At 39.6% G+C, this 19393-nt stretch overlaps 1 protein-coding gene across 1 annotated transcript; it reads left to right on the top strand.

Annotated features, from left to right (window-relative positions):
• Window positions 1-1839: 1839 nt before the first annotated feature.
• LOC100485773 (uncharacterized) lies at window positions 1840-14361 on the top strand. Its single transcript, NM_001371823.1, is given in 9 exon segments — window positions 1840-2001; window positions 3369-3587; window positions 4286-4492; window positions 5805-6038; window positions 7379-7532; window positions 9068-9177; window positions 10287-10400; window positions 12104-12250; window positions 13423-14361. Coding segments are annotated over 9 exon segments (1422 nt in total). The 5' UTR covers window positions 1840-1899; the 3' UTR covers window positions 13558-14361.
• The last annotated feature ends 5032 nt before the right edge of the window (window positions 14362-19393 follow it).

Genomic DNA, 19393 nt, shown 5'->3' with positions numbered 1-19393 from the left:
CTACCATGGACTTTTATTATTTTACTATGCACGCCTATTTACCTTTATGTATATTAATGCCTAAATTGTTTTTATTTGCTCATCCTGCTTTTTATTATTTGCATATAATCAAGTATTTTACTTTTACTGTACTTACTTCACCTTCACTATATTTACTTCAATGTCACTGTACTTACCTTAACTCTACTGTACATTGTGCTATATTGTATATATTGCACTGCTGTCCCTTGCATTTCTGAATGCTGTATTTATACCTGTGTAATGACAATAAAGTTGAATCTAATCTAATTTAATCTAGAGCACAAAGACCTGGGTGATTTACATGGTGGTTTACACTTTTTTTTTTTGCACCCTTTCCCATGCATTGTGAATGAGCCCTTATGGCAAGGCATCTGTACGATGCAAGGGACCGCTGCAATTATAGTTTGCCTTGACGAGGTGTTACTTACAGGGTTCCCTGTGTGTGTTGCACGCTACTCACTTGCACCCAATGAATTGCATGCTGACCCCATTTCTGACTCTGCTTGAACTGAAGTGCCGTAAATTATGCCATTTGCACCAGTGGCCTAACCACCATACAGCAGACCCCAAATCCATGAGGGGATTGGGTAAAAGACAGGGGGACCACAGAGCCTGCTGTATGGTGGTCCCCTTTGCCAGCCCTTTCTGCTGCTTAAATTGGCTTGCCCCTGGAATGGGGGTTTTGGGACTGCCTGTAGGTGTGCTGATCCCCAAGAATCTTCAGGTGGGCCTCTTCAATCATGCTCCTGATTTGCACTGTTAGTGCTACTGGGCAAACTTAGTACTTTCTATTCCATATGGGGGCAAGTACTCAAAACTAGTGCCACAAACTACCAGTCCAGCATTCCATTTTTTGTAGACTATGTGATCAAAAAAGTTCTTTAGTAATCCATTTTTGAATTTCTTTTACCTGAAACATGACTTGAGAATTATAGTAAAAGTCATAAGGTTTGCTTGAGGTCCAATAACCCACAGCAACCAACCTTTTCTGTATTTATTACCCTAGTCCCTAAAAAGGAGACCGGATTTGTTGCATCCCTACTAGAAGCACAGGGAAGGTGCAGAACCAGAGCAGAGGTGGACACTATTGGAGAGGACAGTGACATTGCCTTAGAGCCAATGAATGATCAGGGTTGAAGCTAGCACACAGGGGAAGGAAGGTACATTAGTCTAGAACAGCCAATATAGGAAGTTTCATAGCAGCCACAGGTTTGCATCAAACAGCGTAACCACCATACAGCAGAGCCCAAAGCCATGAAGGGAGGTGGGCGGAATGCATGGGATTGGAGACTGCCTGTAGGTGTGCTGAGCCCCCAAAGATCTTCAAGTGGGCCTAGTATCTTCAATTACACCACTGATTTGCTGCACGTTACATGCAATTTTACCAACATGGACCTACAACTAAAAGACTATTTTGCAGGTGTCTATTATATGAGCGATAAAGCTGCATTGTTCCCAAAAACACAGAATGAGTGCATATTTTGTAATAAATGAGCCCCGGGGATCATTTCGCCCAAGGCACACCTTTCCCTGCTCTTATACCGCCCTTGACTACATGAAATTGCTTTGCAGCTATACATAAGTGTTTAATGTGGCCCAATGCACACAGGAGTTGGGAAATTCCCATTTCTCAGTCAGTGTCCCTGCTGCGCGGCTTTGTTGCATCACTGTGACTCATTTATGGAGGAACTTCAGTGATGGAGAGTTTTGGAGAGCAATATTGATTGTGATTGTTGCAATCGTCACACACAATAAACACAGGCCACTTATTTCCTTCTGTCAACTATAAAAAGGGTAAGGAGGAAGCAAGTCCCACATCAGACTTCTTGTAACGTTCCACTAGCTGCGTCCCTACAAGGTCCAACTAGTCAACTGACTATGGAGAACCCAGGCTTTGAGATGCAGGAAGAGGGACACCCGAATATGGTATCTAAAATTCCACCGAAGAATAATTATCCATATCCTTATTTGTTTGAACAGGTATGTATTTTATTCGCAGACAATGCTGCACTTTGCTTTGTAGGTTTTGTATTTGTTCTCAATTTAAAAAGAAACAACCAATCAGGTGTTTGCTTTCAAATAGACCAGATAATTTGCAGTTATGAGTTACACGTGGCATAACATCGCCTTTATATGCCTCCATATCCCTCTACATCAGGGATTCCTTACCAACTGTAGTGGTCTCCTTTTGGACCTCAGCAACTTTAGATGACACTTTCAACTCCAAACTGTGGGGCTGCAGAAGATCAAGCACTGAAAACCAGTGAATTGGCAAATACCAGCCCAGCATTCCATTTTTGTAGACTATTTGATCAAAAAAAGTTCTTAAGTAATCAATTTTTGAATGTCTTTTACCAGAAACCTGATTCTGGATTCACAGTAAATTCATAAAGTTTGCTTGAGGTTCAATAACCCACAGCAACCAATATTTGGCACATTTATTGCATTAACCCTAATCCCTAAAAATGATACCTGAATGCTTCTGTACATCCATATGGGAAACTAGCAACCAATCAGGTGTCACTTTTTAAACAACAGGCCAGATAATTTGCTGCAATGAGTTACACATGCTATAACATTGCGTTTATATGCTTTCATATCCCTCCATATCTAAACCAGGGATTCCTAACCAACTGTAGGGGTCCCCATATTGTTTAGGGTGAGTTTTCAGATGGACCTCAGCAACCTTAGAAGACAACTCAACTCCAAACTGTGGGGCTGCAGGAAACAAAAGATCGAGCAGTGAAAACCAGTAAATTGCCACATAATACCAGTCCAGCATTCCATTTTCTGTAGACTATGTGATCAAAGAAGTTCTTTAGTAACCCATTTTTGAAACTCTTTTACCTGAAACATGATTCGGGATTTATTGTAAAAGTTATAATGTTTGCTTGAGGTCCAGTAACCCACAGCAACCAAGCTTTGCCAAATTTATTACATCACCTGAATGATTCTGTATGTTTATATGGAAAGGGCTATATAACTTAATGCTAGACCCAATTAACTAGGGGCTGGTCCATCTCTCTATGTGGGTGTGTCTCTTTATCTTTGAAATGGGTGCAAGGAGTAACCCTAGGGGAGAGAAAAGAGATCTAGAAGCACAGGGAAGGTGCAGAACCAGAGAACAAGTGGACACCATTGGAGAGGAGAGTGACATTGCCTCAGAGCCAATGAATGATCAGGGTTGAAGCTAGCACACAGGAGAAGGAAGGCACTTTAGTCTAGAGCAGCCAATATAAGAAATTTCATAGCTCAACGAAAGCATCAAATGGCAAAATGTCACGGCCAATTTGGACATTTGAGAACCATGCCTGAATGAAATGAACATTTTCCCACTTATTTTCCAGAAAAAAACCTCTTGCTCCCTGATGAAGATCTTCCTGGTTTGCTTTTTGGCATGCCTGATAACCACGGCAATCGGAGTACTGATATTATCTCTAGTTTACGTGGGACAAGTTGGTCCCAAACCTGGCCAAGACATGATGGATTCTGCGGTGGAGGAAAAGCCTTCACAGAATAAAGCTGACAGTCGCTTCAGTTTTCTGAATCATCTTGGTACATCCAAGGTAGGTCTAAATTTTAATAGGGAAGCTAATTACAGTTTTTTATGGATATTCCTGTTCACTTACTAATACTGGATATATTGGCCAGTAACCCATAGCAACAGGTATTATATCATTTTCTTAATAATATTAGTCACTGATGAGTTCTGCAACTGCCAGCCTAGGACTGGTTGTGTAATTCCAGCACGAACTTTATCCATATACCTTGCATTGAAATAAAGATAGAAGATACTTTCCATAATCCATTAGTATGTCTGATATGAGCGTTTACATGTTATTTATGCCATTGTTGCCTTTAGTTTATCACACTTATTGTCTTACTGCACAGTCTGACTGCATAGTGGGCTTTATAACTATTGATTGGGGTGTAGGACTAGTAGGTTTGTACCTACTCTAACCATTCAACGCATCTTGAGATGTCCATGTGTATTCACAAGACATTGAAATTAAGTTGTCTATAGGAAGATACTTTCATTCATAAGCTTATCGCCACCCGCCCCTTGGCCTTCCAGTAGAACACACATTCATTGACTTGTTTGGGCCATTTTGTTGTTGATCTAGAACCCCAACATTTCAGTCACAACTTGTGCCACAAAAAGTTGGTGAATGATGTTGGCTGGAGTATTCTATGCAAGAGATTATGCTCTATGTAGTTCATCGCACCATTGATTAAATCAATTTTTAATTAATATATTTTCAAGGTTTTTAAATTTGAAGGAGGTGCCATCCAGTGGGCACGATTCCGGAACAACCCAAAGGATTACTCTACTGAGGCAGAAATGAGGTTTGGAACCAGTATCAACAAACATGAATCCAAAATGACTCTGGGCACCTTAAGGATTGTGAGCCAAGGACTGAGAGTCCCACACTGGCATTTTAATGCGAATGAACACGGGTTCCTGCTACAGGTATGTGAGTCTTGTTTGTATCGTTGTCCTTATAGCATTTATGGGTTTTATTGTTATACAAGTGTCACTGGTTTTATGGCTGAACAACAACCATAAAGTTATCATTTTATTAACGTATATATCCTATAACATATACAGGTATGGGACCTATTATCCAGAATGCTCGGGACCAGGGGTTTTCCGGATAAAGGATCTTTCCGTAATTTGGATCTCTATACCTTAAGTCTGCTAAAAATCATTTAGATATTGAATAAACCCAATAGGATTGTTCTGCCTCCAATAAGGATTAATTATATCTTAGTTGGGATCAAGTACAGGTACTGTTTTATTATTACAGAGAAAAGGGAATCATTTAACCATGAAATAAACCCAATAGGGCTGTTCTGCCCCCCAATAAGGGGTAATTATATCTTAGTTGGGATCAAGTACAGGTACTGTTTTATTATTACAGAGAAAAGGGAATCATTTAACCATTAAATAAACCCAATAGGACTGTTCTGCCCCCAATAAGGATTAATTATATCTTAGTTGGGATCAAGTACAGGTACTGTTTTATTATTACAGAGAAAAGGGAATCATTTAACCATTAAATAAACCCAATAGGACTGTTCTGCCCCCAATAAGGATTAATTATATCTTAGTTGGGATCAAGTACAGGTACTGTTTTATTATTACAGAGAAAAGGGAATCGTTTAACCATTAAATAAACCCAATAGGGCTGTTCTGCCCCCAATAAGGGGTAATTATATCTTAGTTGGGATCAAGTACAGGTACTGTTTTATTATTACAGAGAAAAGGGAATCATTTAACCATTAAATAAACCCAATAGGACTGTTCTGCCCCAATAAGGGGTAATTATATCTTAGTTGGGATCAAGTACAGGTACTGTTTTATTATTACAGAGAAAAGGGAATCATTTAACCATTAAATAAACCCAATAGGGGTGTTCTGCCCCAATAAGGGGTAATTATATCTTAGTTGGGATCAAGTACAGGTACTGCTTTATTATTACAGAAAAAAAGGATATCATTTTCAAAAATTAGAATTATTTTATTAAAATGGAGTCTATGGGAGAGGACCATTCCGTAATTTGGAACTTTCTGGATAATGGGTTTCCGGATAACGGATCCCATACCTGTATATAATAACATAGATGGTAAGGAACCTTCTGCTTTGCTACATCGGATAGTTTGTGTCTGCAAAGCTTCATAAATGGGCTGGAGGAAATGAGTTTTAGGCAACGAATCCAGTTTTGGTTATACTGGGAGATGTAGCAATCACTTATTCACCATTGTTCACTTTGTTTCTTTAGGGGAAAGCATGGATTGGTGTTGTAGACGAAGGGGGCAGTACGGTAACCACCTACAATGTTACTGCCGGGCAGGTCATTTTCTTTCCTAAAAACACACTGCACTGGGTGAAGAGCGTGGGTGACGAAGACTGTCTTTTCATCCTCTTCTTCACTACTCATGACGAACTGAGGACCCTTGATGTAGATGATGCTTTTTTTGGGACCCCAGAAGATATTGCTTCAAGATCACTGAAGGTTGGTAAAAATGACAGAGAAACAGTGTTTGTGCCTAAAGCAGAACAGCTTTGGTGATGTTTTTTTATTGTAAAGGGTAAATATCTGACCAGGGGGTCCATATCTTCTAACATTTTGCCAGGCAGCCCTGACCTTTGTAGGTAAGTCTGATAAAGGTTAGAGATTTATTTACTAGATTGACCCAGTGTGCGAGTAAAGGCACCGTAGTTCCCATTCAGTACATAATAACTCATTTCTTAGCATAGGACAGGAAATTCTATCAAAGAACTAGTTTTATTCAGAGGAAATTAGTCCTCCATCAAGCCTAAAGGTGGCCATACATGCCAAGTGAGCAGATCTTCTCCCGATATCCCCACCTATGGGTGGGCGATATTGGGCTATTTATTAGAATTAGAATGACGGGTATAGGCGTCCGTCGGTTTGGGGACCGCATCAATGAGCCAATGTGGTCCCTGATCCAACTAATTTTTAAACATGCCCGATCAAGATCTGGCTGATTTAAGGCCAGATATCGGTCGGGCAGGCCCATCGGTAGTGCCCATACAATTAGCTGCCGAATCGGTCTAAGGGTCCAATATCACAGCTAGAATTGGCCTGTGTATGGCCACCTTAACAGACATATTTCTGGAGTACACATATTAGGGAAAGCCATGTTTTCCTCCATTTATTGGATCATATCCTTCCAGTAAACTTGTAGAGGTTGACATTCCCACATCAAGTGAAGGAAGGAGGCATTCAGGCCCTGGCATCTGGGGCAATCGGATAGTGGTCGACCACCCATCCTTTGTAGTCTCATAGTTCTGATGGAGGAACTTAAATTGAATCATTCTGTCCTATATAAGGAGTCAGTTGCCTCCTCTCATTGCTACTCATACTACTTTAGGTAACAGTAGTAGTCACATTCACAAGTTCTACCAAGAAGTAAATTGTACACATAAAGAATGGCTGCTTCCTTCGGTATTGGTTGTCTCAGGCTTCTGGCTACATTCAAAAGGGGAATTCGTATCATCAACCTAATAGTGAGCACTGGGGAAGCCACTGAGCTACAGCTTTTCCTTGAAACCTCTCTTGTTGTCCTCCATACTTTTAGGGATCTCTTCAAATTAATATCAGTCAGGGCTACTAATCTCCCCAAACTGTCTTGAATACATTTTCCATTCTATAACACACCCATTGGCCCATACACATACTATCAAGAGCTTGATTGTTTTACCTCGGGTAAATGGGTCACTAAATGGGTTACAAAAACCTATAAAGGCAAACTTGTTTGCATTGTACATTTTTATTCTGCGAGTGACTTATATTCCACTCATAAGAACTGTGTTATTGTCTCGTTTCAGCCTGAAGGAGGGGTGCAGTTTATCAGGACATTTGAGAAGCAATTGGAAGATCAAGCAGTAAACCTCCCTGCAAACCTGAACGAGCTGATAAAAAACGCCAACTACGAGCAGTCGGCCAACTCTTCTGTCTGGAAGTACTTTTATGATCTGAAAGGTATTTACTACATCACTATCGGTGTGATTGCAAGGATATGGATTTGATATTGTAATTGTATGAATCACTGTTTGCAGTTGTGATTATAACTCAGCTGTACAGCACCCACTTTCTTGGGAAGGATAAGGAATTAAGGAACGACATAAAGCAGGGCCGGAACTAAGGGTGGGCAGAAGAGGCGCCTACCTAGGGCACAAGGGGGGGGGGCGCTAGGCAGGTACAGGTATAGGACCCATTATCCAGAATGCTCTGGACCAAGGGTTTGCCGGACAAGGGGTCTTTCTGTAATTTGGATCTTCATACCTTAAGTCTATTAAAAAATCATTAAAATATAAATTAAACCCAATAGGATTATTCTGCCCCCAATAAGGGGTAATTATATCTTAGTTGGGATCAAGTACAGGTACTGTTTTATTATTACAGAGAAAAGGGAATCATTTAACCATTAAATAAACCCAATAGGGCTGTTCTGCCCCAATAAGGGGTAATTATATCTTAGTTGGGATCAAGTACAGGTACTGTTTTATTATTACAGAGAAAAGGGAATCATTTAACCATTAAATAAACCCAATAGGGCTGTTCTGCCCCCAATAAGGGGTAATTATATCTTAGTTGGGATCAAGTACAGGTACTGTTTTATTATTACAGAGAAAAGGGAATCATTTAACCATGAAATAACCCCAATAGGGCTGTTCTGCCCCCAATAAGGGGTAATTATATCTTAGTTGGGATCAAGTACAGGTACTGTTTTATTATTACAGAGAAAAGGGAATCATTTAACCATGAAATAAACCCAATAGGGCTGTTCTGCCCCCAATAAGGGGTAATGATATCTTAGTTGGGATCAAGTACAGGTACTGTTTTATTATTACAGAGAAAAGGGAATCATTTAACCATGAAATAAACCCAATAGGGCTGTTCTGCCCCAATAAGGGGTAATTATATCTTAGTTGGGATCAAGTACAGGTACTGTTTTATTATTACAGAGAAAAGGGAATCATTTAACCATTAAATAAACCCAATAGGGCTGTTCTGCCCCCAATAAGGAGTAATTATATATTAGTTGGGATCAAGTACAAGGTACTTGATGCCAAATAAGATCCCACAATAATAATAATAATAATAATAAATCTATAACAATTTTGAATTATTTGATTAAAATGGAATCTATGGGAGATGGCCTTCTGGATAATGGGTTTCCAGATAACGGATACCGTACCTGTACTTTAAGTCTTACCTAGACTGCCATTATCTAAGGCAGATGTCACAATCTTCCTCTGCTCACTAACTTCATTTTATGCCAGCTGTGGACAGAGAGAACAGGGGCTGTCATTCCAGTTCCATTCTCTTGTGTAAAAACTGCTAATATCCTGAAAACTAAAAAAATTGAAAATAATAAAATAATGGATAATAAAAATATAACAATACAATACAATAATAAAATTAATAAAAACATGTTAATTGCAGAAGTGCTCAGAACTGTTTACATGAATTTAGTTTGAGAGTTTCTGTAATTTCTGCTTCCTTTCTTGTAGGCTCCAGAGAATTTATCTTCCCGGGGGGGATCATTCAGTGGGCGCGCTATCGCAAGAATGGAGTTGGCTTAAATGAGAATGAAAAAATCTACAGTGAATCTCTAAACCAGGTAAATCTAAAATGTCTTTTTATTGAGTTTGAATTTTTATCATCAACCTTGGTTTAATAAACCCCATACAATTATTAGGCCATTCTCCTACCGATATTCTGGCCAATGGTTCCCAACAAGTATGGCCATTTAATGAGAAGGGCCGCCCACATCCATTATAATGATAAAAAAAGTCTTTATTTTCCTTATTTGTGACATCACATTACAATAGTGATAAAAGCAGGTAACAAACATTCCCTGTGTTTGCTTTTGTGAAACGCGTATTGGCTTATGTAGAACTGGGAAGGCAGTAGGCAAAGTGACTAGTGCACAGCAAAATTGTTAGACTGAGAAAGAGAATCTAAAGTTATATCCTGCTGATAGGTCCTAACGCGTTTCGCACCATTGGGTGCTTCATCAGAGGAAGTCTAATAAAGCACCCAATGGTGCGAAACGCGTTAGGAGGGCGGAGTAAGGGTACCATGAGGCACTGGGAGACACCTGTTTGTCATGTTTGCAATCTTTTTTTTTAAATGTTTTGTAAATTGAGCCAATAAATGGTTGTTTATTTCACTGATTCATTTGTTGAGTAAAGTGACTAGTGCCCTGGCAAATGGAACAGGAAAGGAAAAGTCGCTGCGACTTTTCGCTGCGAAAATTTGACTTTTTTGAGTTATTGCACAAGAAAACAGTGTCAAAAACCCAAAACCTCTAAAGTTTTGTGACAAAAGAAGGATCTTCATGGAAAGGGACCTGTGCCATTGACTTCTACCTAAACTTGACAAGTTTAACGTGGCGAATGGTCGGATTTGGATTTGTAGCTGTTTAGACACATAGTAAATCGCATTTTCTTTCCCTAAAAACCAAATCAAGAAAAAAAATCAGATGGTTAGTAAATGGGCCCCTTAATAAATGAGAGGTGGCCTAATTGACACCACTGAGTTTCTGTAGTTCCATCAGTTGAACCCAAGAGAATGAGGCTCATAGAACATTATTATATTTGCCTACAATTTGATCCAAGTTCAGGAGAGCTCAACTGGACAAGAAAAAGAGCAAAGTCAGAGGAGTACTGGAGGCCTCAGGGAAATGCTAGGGGAATGTTCTAATCCTGTTTCCTTTGTCCCGACTAGAACGCCGACACACTCACCCTCGGGACCCTACGGATATTCTCAAATGGCCTCAGGCAACCGCATTTCCACTTCAATGCGCATGAGATGGGATATGTCATCAGTGGATGTGGTCAGGTAATTTACCTTTACAGGCTTATTCATTTATGGCAAAAGACAAGATTTAGCTTCCAATGAATTCCCTGGTTACATAGAAATACAAGTAACTTCCATTATCTGGCTGCCATTGTAGAATTACTAAAGGGTACTAAAGAAAGTAGAGAACTTTCCATTGAATAGATAGCTATGTATAATTACTAAAGGTAGCAGAGAGCCTTTGATTGGATAGCTGGCTAGGCATAATTACCAAAGGTAGTAAAGAGCCTTTGATTGGATAGCTGGCTAGGCATAATTACCAAAGGTAGTAAAGAGCCTTTGATTGGATAGCTGGCTAGGCATAATTACCAAGGGTAGTAAAGAGCCTTCATTGGATAGCTGGCTAGGCATAATTACTAAAGGTAGTAAAGAGCCTTTGATTGGATAGCTGGCTAGGCATAATTACCAAGGGTAGTAAAGAGCCTTCATTGGATAGCTGGCTAGGCATAATTACTAAAGGTAGTAAAGAGCCTTTGATTGGATAGCTGGCTAGGCATAATTACCAAAGGTAGTAAAGAGCCTTCATTGGATAGCTGGCTAGGCATAATTACTAAAGGTAGTAAAGAGCCTTTCATTGGATAGCTGGCTAGGCATAATTACTAAAGGTAGTAAAGAGCCTTTCATTGGATAGCTGGCTAGGCATAATTACTAAAGGTAGTAAAGAGCCTTTGATTGGATAGCTGGTTAGGCATAATTACTAAAGGTAGCAGAGAGCCATTGATTGGATAGCTGGCTAGGCATAATTACTAAAGGTAGTAAAGAGCCTTCATTGGATAGCTGGCTAGGCATAATTACTAAAGGTAGTAAAGAGCCTTTCATTGGATAGCTGGCTAGGCATAATTACTAAAGGTAGTAAAGAGCCTTTGATTGGATAGCTGGCTAGGCATAATTACTAAAGGTAGTAAAGAGCCTTTCATTGGATAGCTGGCTAGGCATAATTACTAAAGGTAGCAGAGAGCCATTGATTGGATAGCTGGCTAGGCATAATTACTAAAGGTAGTAAAGAGCCTTCATTGGATAGCTGGCTAGGCATAATTACCAAAGGTAGTAAAGAGCCTTCATTGGATAGCTGGCTAGGCATAATTACTAAAGTTAGTAAAGAGCCTTTCATTGGATAGCTGGCTAGGCATAATTACTAAAGTTAGTAAAGAGCCTTTGATTGGATAGCTGGCTAGGCATAATTACTAAAGGTAGTAAAGAGCCTTTCATTGGATAGCTGGCTAGGCATAATTACTAAAGGTAGTAAAGAGCCTTTGATTGGATAGCTGGCTAGGCATAATTACTAAAGGTAGTAAAGAGCCTTTCATTGGATAGCTAGATGGGCATAATTACTAAAGGAAGTGGAGAACCTTTCAGTGGATATCAGGCTAAATATAATTGCAGAAGGAAATAGAGTGTCTTTACTTGGATAGCTAGCTAGCATAATTACTAGCACTGAGCATAATTAATAAAGGAAGAGACCCACTACACAAGGCCTGGGTGGTCCCCCCTATTTAGACCCCCTCAAAACAGCTTGGTGCTATGCTCTTTTAATAATGAATTATAAACATTACTGCCAAATGCAAACAATGGTTATTTTCCATTGCCAAACACAGTGGACAGAATGGCTGTACTAACACAATTTATACTGTGCCTTTGTTTGTCAAACCAGAAATGAATTACTAACCAAGCAATTCTGCTTACAGATTGGAATTGTAGGGGACGAGCCTGTTTCTGAGTTTACGGTGGGCGTCGGCGATGTGTTCTTCTTTCCAATTGGGACTCAGCATTACATCAAAAGCGCGTGTGTAGAAGATTTATTGATGATACTGGCCTTCAGCACTGGGAACCAGGTGTGTTACATCTACCAGTTTATATTTAGCTATGAGTAAATGGCCTAAGACCTATGTTTGGCTAAAGTGCTAGCAACACTTGTAGCAAATTGTGTATTTGTCCATGTGTTTATTGAGCAACTCATTTTTCCTTGCACTGAATGATGCAAATATTATTAGAATGTGTGTTAACTGTAGACTTACAAGAAAAGCCTGAGGCTGAAATGGTCAGTTCACATTAACTTTTATAGCCTAGTTCAGTGTTGTCCAACTTACTACATGTAGTGGGCGATTACTTCCCATACAGCATGTTAGAGGGCCGGATTATATTAAAATGATGATGGTCATACAATGACCCTAGGAGCCCTAGAGAAAACTGGGGGCCATAAAAACCCTTTGGAGGGCCATATCCAGCCCATGGCCTCCAATTGGACAGCCCTGGCCTATTTTATAAAACCTGGAGAAGAGTTAAAAACAAATAGGTTACAAAAGGCCCTGTTTTTTGCACTTTGCATGTTGTCCCACTACTCTAATAGGCAACATTCATTACTCAATAGACTCTTTCGAGCTTGGTTCCTGCAGGGATTGAGAAATATGCTTTGCATTGGCTTAGACACTAAAGGTTATAGAAATCAATATTAAAAAAATGATAACCCAAAAGGGGAAATTATATTTCATGCTACACTAGAGCTTTGAGGATATACAGGGCAACAAGATGACCTCTTTATGTTCACAGTTCTGGTGCACCCAGTGCAATTCGAGTGCAGCAACCCAAGTGTAAAGAGGTATAATAGACAAAAACATAGAATCCTAGGTCAGAAAAATGTTTGTCAGCATAAATATGTATGTATGTATATCTTTATTTATAAAGTGCTACTTATGTACGCAGCGCTGTACAGTAGAATACATTAATACAAACAGGGGGTTATTAAGATAATAATAGATAAATACACAGTATAACAATAAATACAAATAAATACAAGATACAGTTGCAATAAGCTAAGAGTGAAAGACACAAGAGGATGGAGGTCCGTGCCCCGTAGAGCTTACAATCTGGGAGGGTAAATTACAGACACAAGTAGGCAAATATAAGGGCTGTAGGTCACAAATATAGGTGTAAATATGCATTATTGTCTATGTTGAAAATATATTGGTTGTGCTGTCTTTACTAAATATGTTTTCCTGTTCCCCAGCTACAAACCCTGGATATGGATGATTATTTCCATGCCACCTCTGATCACATCCTTGCTCAGCTCTTCCTAAAGAAACAACCAGAATTCAAGAAGATCCCAGTATTTACAGAGGACCAAGCTGTGAACATACCTTAATTCCAGTTTAGGTGTCCCATTCACCGTCACGTTGCCTTTGCTATATGAGCTAGCTTGCAGCTCTGATGTCTGTCTATATCTACTGGTTGGGATTCAGGACTTCAACTTTGGTTAAGATGACTTAGACCTTTTGGGTAACGCTTGAAGACTCTGATAAATGCACGTGATAGAATGTTCATAGGAAACATCCTTGTACTTCTACCTTATAGAGTATGACTGGTCATGGTAATGTTACTAACAAAGGTCATGCTAGCATTTTCATGCATGATCCTGCAATATCTTATCTTGGATATTTATATTAATATAAAGAAACAGACCTAGGTCCACCTTGCCCACCCCGTTACTCATCTCTGTGAAAAGACTAGATTACTCCTTATTCTAGTTGACTCCTCAAATACTCATTGTAGATGTAGATGACTGGGGTGTAAGTATCTATCATAATCACTTCAAGATCAAGATCTCCTTTTGGATGAGGTCAATGATTGGTAGTCCATATTGGGATTAGGCAGAAGTTTGGCATTCAGGCCAATAATGAGATCAGATTAGGGTCTGTATGGACCAGTCAGAAGAAGATTGCTTTAGTCAATCCAGTCCTTGTCCCATGGGGTTTTCCAGGTTGCCCAACTGATGTCTGGCTGAGCAGGCAAGTATTTTGTTCCTATACATGGGCTCAATTGGCACACAATATTGCCTGTGTAAGGCCAGTGTAACTGCTGTTCTTTTGTTGCTTGTACCCTCTATGGCAGTGATCCCCAACCAGTGTCTCAGGGGCAACATGTTGCTCACCAACCCCCTTGGATGTTGCTCCCAGTGGCCTCAAAGCCTGTGCTTATTTTTGAATTCCTGACTTGGGGGCAAGTTTTGTTGCATTTAAATCAAGTGTACTGCCAAACAGAGCCTTCTGTAGGCTGCCAGATAAGGGCTACCAAATAGCCAATCATAGCTCTTATTTGGCACCTCTGGAACTTTTTTCATGCTTGTGTTGCTCCCCAACACTTTTTCCATTTGAATGTTGCTCACAGGTATAAAAGGTTGGGGACCCCTGCTTAATGGCAATTACATTTTGTTAGATGCCTTTTTTTCTCTTTTTTTCCTATAGGTCACAGATGTGATTCCCATTTTCTTAGGAAAGGAACTGTACTGTATAAAGGATCCCTAATAAGTTTTATCTAAGGGGAGCTGTTGTGAATCAAAATATATGTTATTTATGGTATATCTGCAAGAATATTTTTGTATTTTTGATTAATAAAATAATTCTTATTTGTTTCCAAGATATTAATGTTTCACTACAACCCCCTTATCTGCAGTAGCTCTGATCTCTCATACATGGGGCTTCATCAGATTTCTTTCCAGAGAGCACTGCCCCCAATGGGGTGGCTTTTGGAGACCCGAGTTTATTGTACTGACCTGGCCACGGTCTATTATCTGCTATATATACTGTAAATATAATTGCAATCTTTATAAAATGTTATTGATTTTGTTTACACTGATCTTATGAACGAAACAGTCTTTATAAATGTAAATAAAGTATTTTCTTTTTAAATACTGTCTGAATTTTTCTGCTGTCAGTTCATGATATAATTCTAATAAATAGGTGTGCACTGATCCCAACTAAGATATAATTACCCCTTATTGGGGGCAGAACAGCCCTATTGGGTTTATTTAATGGTTAAATGATTCCCTTTTCTCTGTAATAATAAAACAGTACCTGTACTTGATCCCAACTAAGATATAATTACCCCTTATTGGGGGCAGAACAGCCCTATTGGGTTTATTTCATGGTTAAATGATTCCCTTTTCTCTGTAATAATAAAACAGTACCTGTACTTGATCCCAACTAAGATATAATTAACCCTTATTGGGGGCAGAACAGCCCTATTGGGTTTATTTCATGGTTAAATGATTCCCTTTTCTCTGTAATAATAAAACAGTACCTGTACTTGATCCCAACTAAGATATAATTACCCCTTATTGGGGGCAGAACAGCCCTATTGGGTTTATTTAATGGTTAAATGATTCCCTTTTCTCTGTAATAATAAAACAGTACCTGTACTTGATCCCAACTAAGATATAATTACCCCTTATTGGGGCAGAACAGCCCTATTGGGTTTATTTCATGGTTAAATGATTCCCTTTTCTCTGTAATAATAAAACAGTACCTGTACTTGATCCCAACTAAGATATAATTACCCCTTATTGGGGGCAGAACAGCCCTATTGGGTTTATTTAATGGTTAAATGATTCCCTTTTCTCTGTAATAATAAAACAGTACCTGTACTTGATCCCAACTAAGATATAATTACCCCTTATTGGGGGCAGAACAGTCCTTAGGGGTTTATTTCACGTTTAAATGATTCCCTTTTGTCTGCTACCTACTCCTAGTTCAGTGGTGTAACAATAGAGGAAACGGGGGGGGGGGGGGGGGGGGGGGCAAGGGGCAGGAGAACCTGGACTGCAGGGTCTGCTTCCTCTATAGAAATCCCCCCCCAGCTGCGCTCCTACCTGACAGCTGGGAGTAGATGGGAGGGGCACACAGGTGGGTGGGGCTGGATAAGGTGAATATTTGCAGGGGGGCCCGCCACTGCCCTATTCTGTTCACTGGAAACAGCATTTCTTTTAGTTCAGAGTGATTTGGAAAAGAATCCTGTATTGCACATCAATTAACCTTTTATATATTTTGAAAATAATCACTTCTATATGATGCCCATTTAGCTAAAAACACATTTTCATTGATCACAGCCAGTAATGCCTAATTAATAACTCACACAATGGGATATCTGTGTACAACACTTTACTACAGACACTACTTGTGTCTTTCTACACATCAACCTCTTCCTCCAACATTTCCTTAGACCCATTGCGCCATTCCTTGCCGCTATACAGAGGCAATCATTGCCAAATAGGTTGTGCAGAAATATTCTGGGTGTGGGTTAGCATCTAACCCACAACTCCTAAGGGTGAAGACACACAGAGCTACTAGTAGCAGCTACTTGTCACGGCTACAGAAATAGACAATGCTGATCATTTACTGATAATTGTCCCTACGTGTGTTTTAGCAGAGGCAATTCTCAGTATTGTCTATGGCAGGGGATTTTCTGGCGTTTAGTAGCTGTGACAAGTAACTGCTACTAATAGCTCTGTGTGTCTTTACCCTAAGAGTGTGCTAGAAGACATTCTACTATTCACTTTCAACACCTTGTTCTTGGGGTCCCTTTTCCTGACTTGTCTAAGGCTTGGGTTACCGTAGGCTGAACTGGACTCCTTTACTAAGGCCTAATGCTACCTTAGGCCCTCTGGGAGTTTAACCCCCTGCTAGGATAGAGTCCAGGAGAGAAAAAGTCATGTGCTCCCTCCCATTATATAAACCAAAGGGCACAAGATTGAGTAGTAAGACCCTGTTGCACTACATTTAAGGCGAACTAAGCGCTGGCAATCTTTCTTTCTCTTTGGGGGGAATTCACAAAAGTGGCGACATTGAGACAAAATAAAAGTGGAGATAGATTAGTCGGATTTTCCACCTAATTCATAAACCTCTATCTCCACTTTTGTGAATTCCCCCCCATAGGGTTGCCACCTGGCCAGTAAAACTTACACTTGGTGCCAATGTTATTATTAGGGAAAAAAGTAAAAATATACAACGGACAGATTTTTTTTTTCCAGAAAAGGTGTCAACCGTATTGACACAGGGTCACAAATAGGGATGTTCTTTTTGTGTGTATTATAAGGGGGAAGTGCCCACGGGGATACTCACTGGTACAGGTATAGGACCCGTTATCCAGAATGCTTGGGACCAAGGGTATTCTGGATAAGGGGTCTTTCCGTAATTTGGATATCCATACCTTAAGTCTACTAAAAAAAATAATTTAAACATAATTTAAAACCAATAGGGCTGTTCTGCCCCCAATAAGGGGTAATTATATCTTAGTTGGGATCAAGTACAGGTACTGTTTTATTATTACAGAGAAAAGGGAATCATTTAACCATTAAATAAACCCAATAGGGCTGTTCTGCCCCAATAAGGGGTAATTATATCTTAGTTGGGATCAAGTACAGGTACTGTTTTATTATTACAGAGAAAAGGGAATCATTTAACCATTAAATAAACCCAATAGGGCTGTTCTGCCCCAATAAGGGGTAATTATATCTTAGTTGGGATCAAGTACAGGTACTGTTTCATTATTACAGAGAAAAGGGAATCATTTAACCATTAAATAAACCCAATAGGACTGTTTTGCCCCAATAAGGGGTAATTATATCTTAGTTGGGATCAAGTACAGGTACTGTTTTATTATTACAGAGAAAAGGGAATCATTTAACCATTAAATAAACCCAATAGGACTGTTTTGCCCCAATAAGGGGTAATTATATCTTAGTTGGGATCAAGTACAGGTACTGTTTTATTATTACAGAGAAAAGGGAATCATTTAACCACTAATAAACCCAATAGGGCTGTTCTGCCCCAATAAGGAGTAATTATATCTTAGTTGGGATCAAGTACAGGTACTGTTTTATTATTACAGAGAAAAGGGAATAATTTAACCATTAAATAAACCCAATAGGGCTGTTCTGCCCCCAATAAGGGGTAATTATATCTTAGTTGGGATCAAGTACAGGTACTGTTTTATTATTACAGAGAAAAGGGAATCATTTAACCATTAAATAAACCCAATAGGACTGTTCTGCCCCAATAAGGGGTAATTATATCTTAGTTGGGATCAAGTACAGGTACTGTTTTATTATTACAGAGAAAAGGGAATCATTTAACCATTAAATAAACCCAATAGGGCTGTTCTGCCCCAATAAGGGGTAATTATATCTTAGTTGGGATCAAGTACAGGTACTGTTTTATTATTACAGAGAAAAGGGAATCATTTAACCATGAAATAAACCCAATAGGGCTGTTCTGCCCCCAATAAGGGGTAATTATATCTTAGTTGGGATCAAGTACAGGCACTGTTTTAGTATTACAGAGAAAAGGGAATCTTTGTGCAACTTCGGAAATGAAGAAGAAGACTGTATTTCCCCAGTCTGACCTGCAACCAACCCGAACCCACAATGGTCCCCCAAATTTTATCCCTAACCCTGAACTATAAACCCACAGGTCCTGTGAGTCAAAACGCACATAACTAAAATGATCCAATCTGTGATTGTGGCTATAAAAGGTACCGATTAGTCTAACAGCTCAGCCACTGGGTAAAAGGGTAACATTTAAAATGAATCTCTTTGGCACCATCCAATCAGCTGACCCATTCCCAACTGGTAACCATAAAGCCGGGTGATTAGGAACTGGCACAGAATAGCCGCCCACTGAACTCAGGGCAGTTCTAATCAGCGGCCACAGGAGGGGGGCAGCCTGTTGGGAATTTAGTTTATCTGGTATTTTACCAGCCTGATCTGTAAAATGCTTGATTTCAGTGATATTAATATAGAGGAAAGCTCCCAACATATAGAAAGTGCATTACACTGGAGAAACATGATTAGCTTTGGTGGGTTGGTACTGTATAAAGCTGATTGGAGGAATGGGTCAAATGCAATTTTTAATTCTCTGGGTTTTCTGGGACCATTATGATCAAGGAACAGTTCAGGAGTCATAGTCACACTATTTAGGTCAAATCTGTGGCGCTGGCATCATAAAAGTTTTCATTAGGTCTTGCAACCCATAGCGACCAATCAGATGTTTGCTCTCAAGGGTGGCCAGCAAGGCTGCTTGACTTAATTGGGGGGTTGTAAGACCAGGTGCCATTTTCATTATCCCCCTTGTGTAGCTTTATATACCATTGTTATGAGTGTGCTCCTCATCTCCTTTCCAATAGATATTCCCATTGTAAAGTCACTG

Source organism: Xenopus tropicalis, chromosome 1 (assembly GCF_000004195.4).
Source record: "Xenopus tropicalis strain Nigerian chromosome 1, UCB_Xtro_10.0, whole genome shotgun sequence".
In the NCBI taxonomy this organism is placed as follows: Eukaryota; Metazoa; Chordata; class Amphibia; order Anura; family Pipidae; genus Xenopus; species Xenopus tropicalis.
Note: the sequence above shows the minus strand (reverse complement) of the source record. Positions and strands in the feature narration are given on the sequence as shown.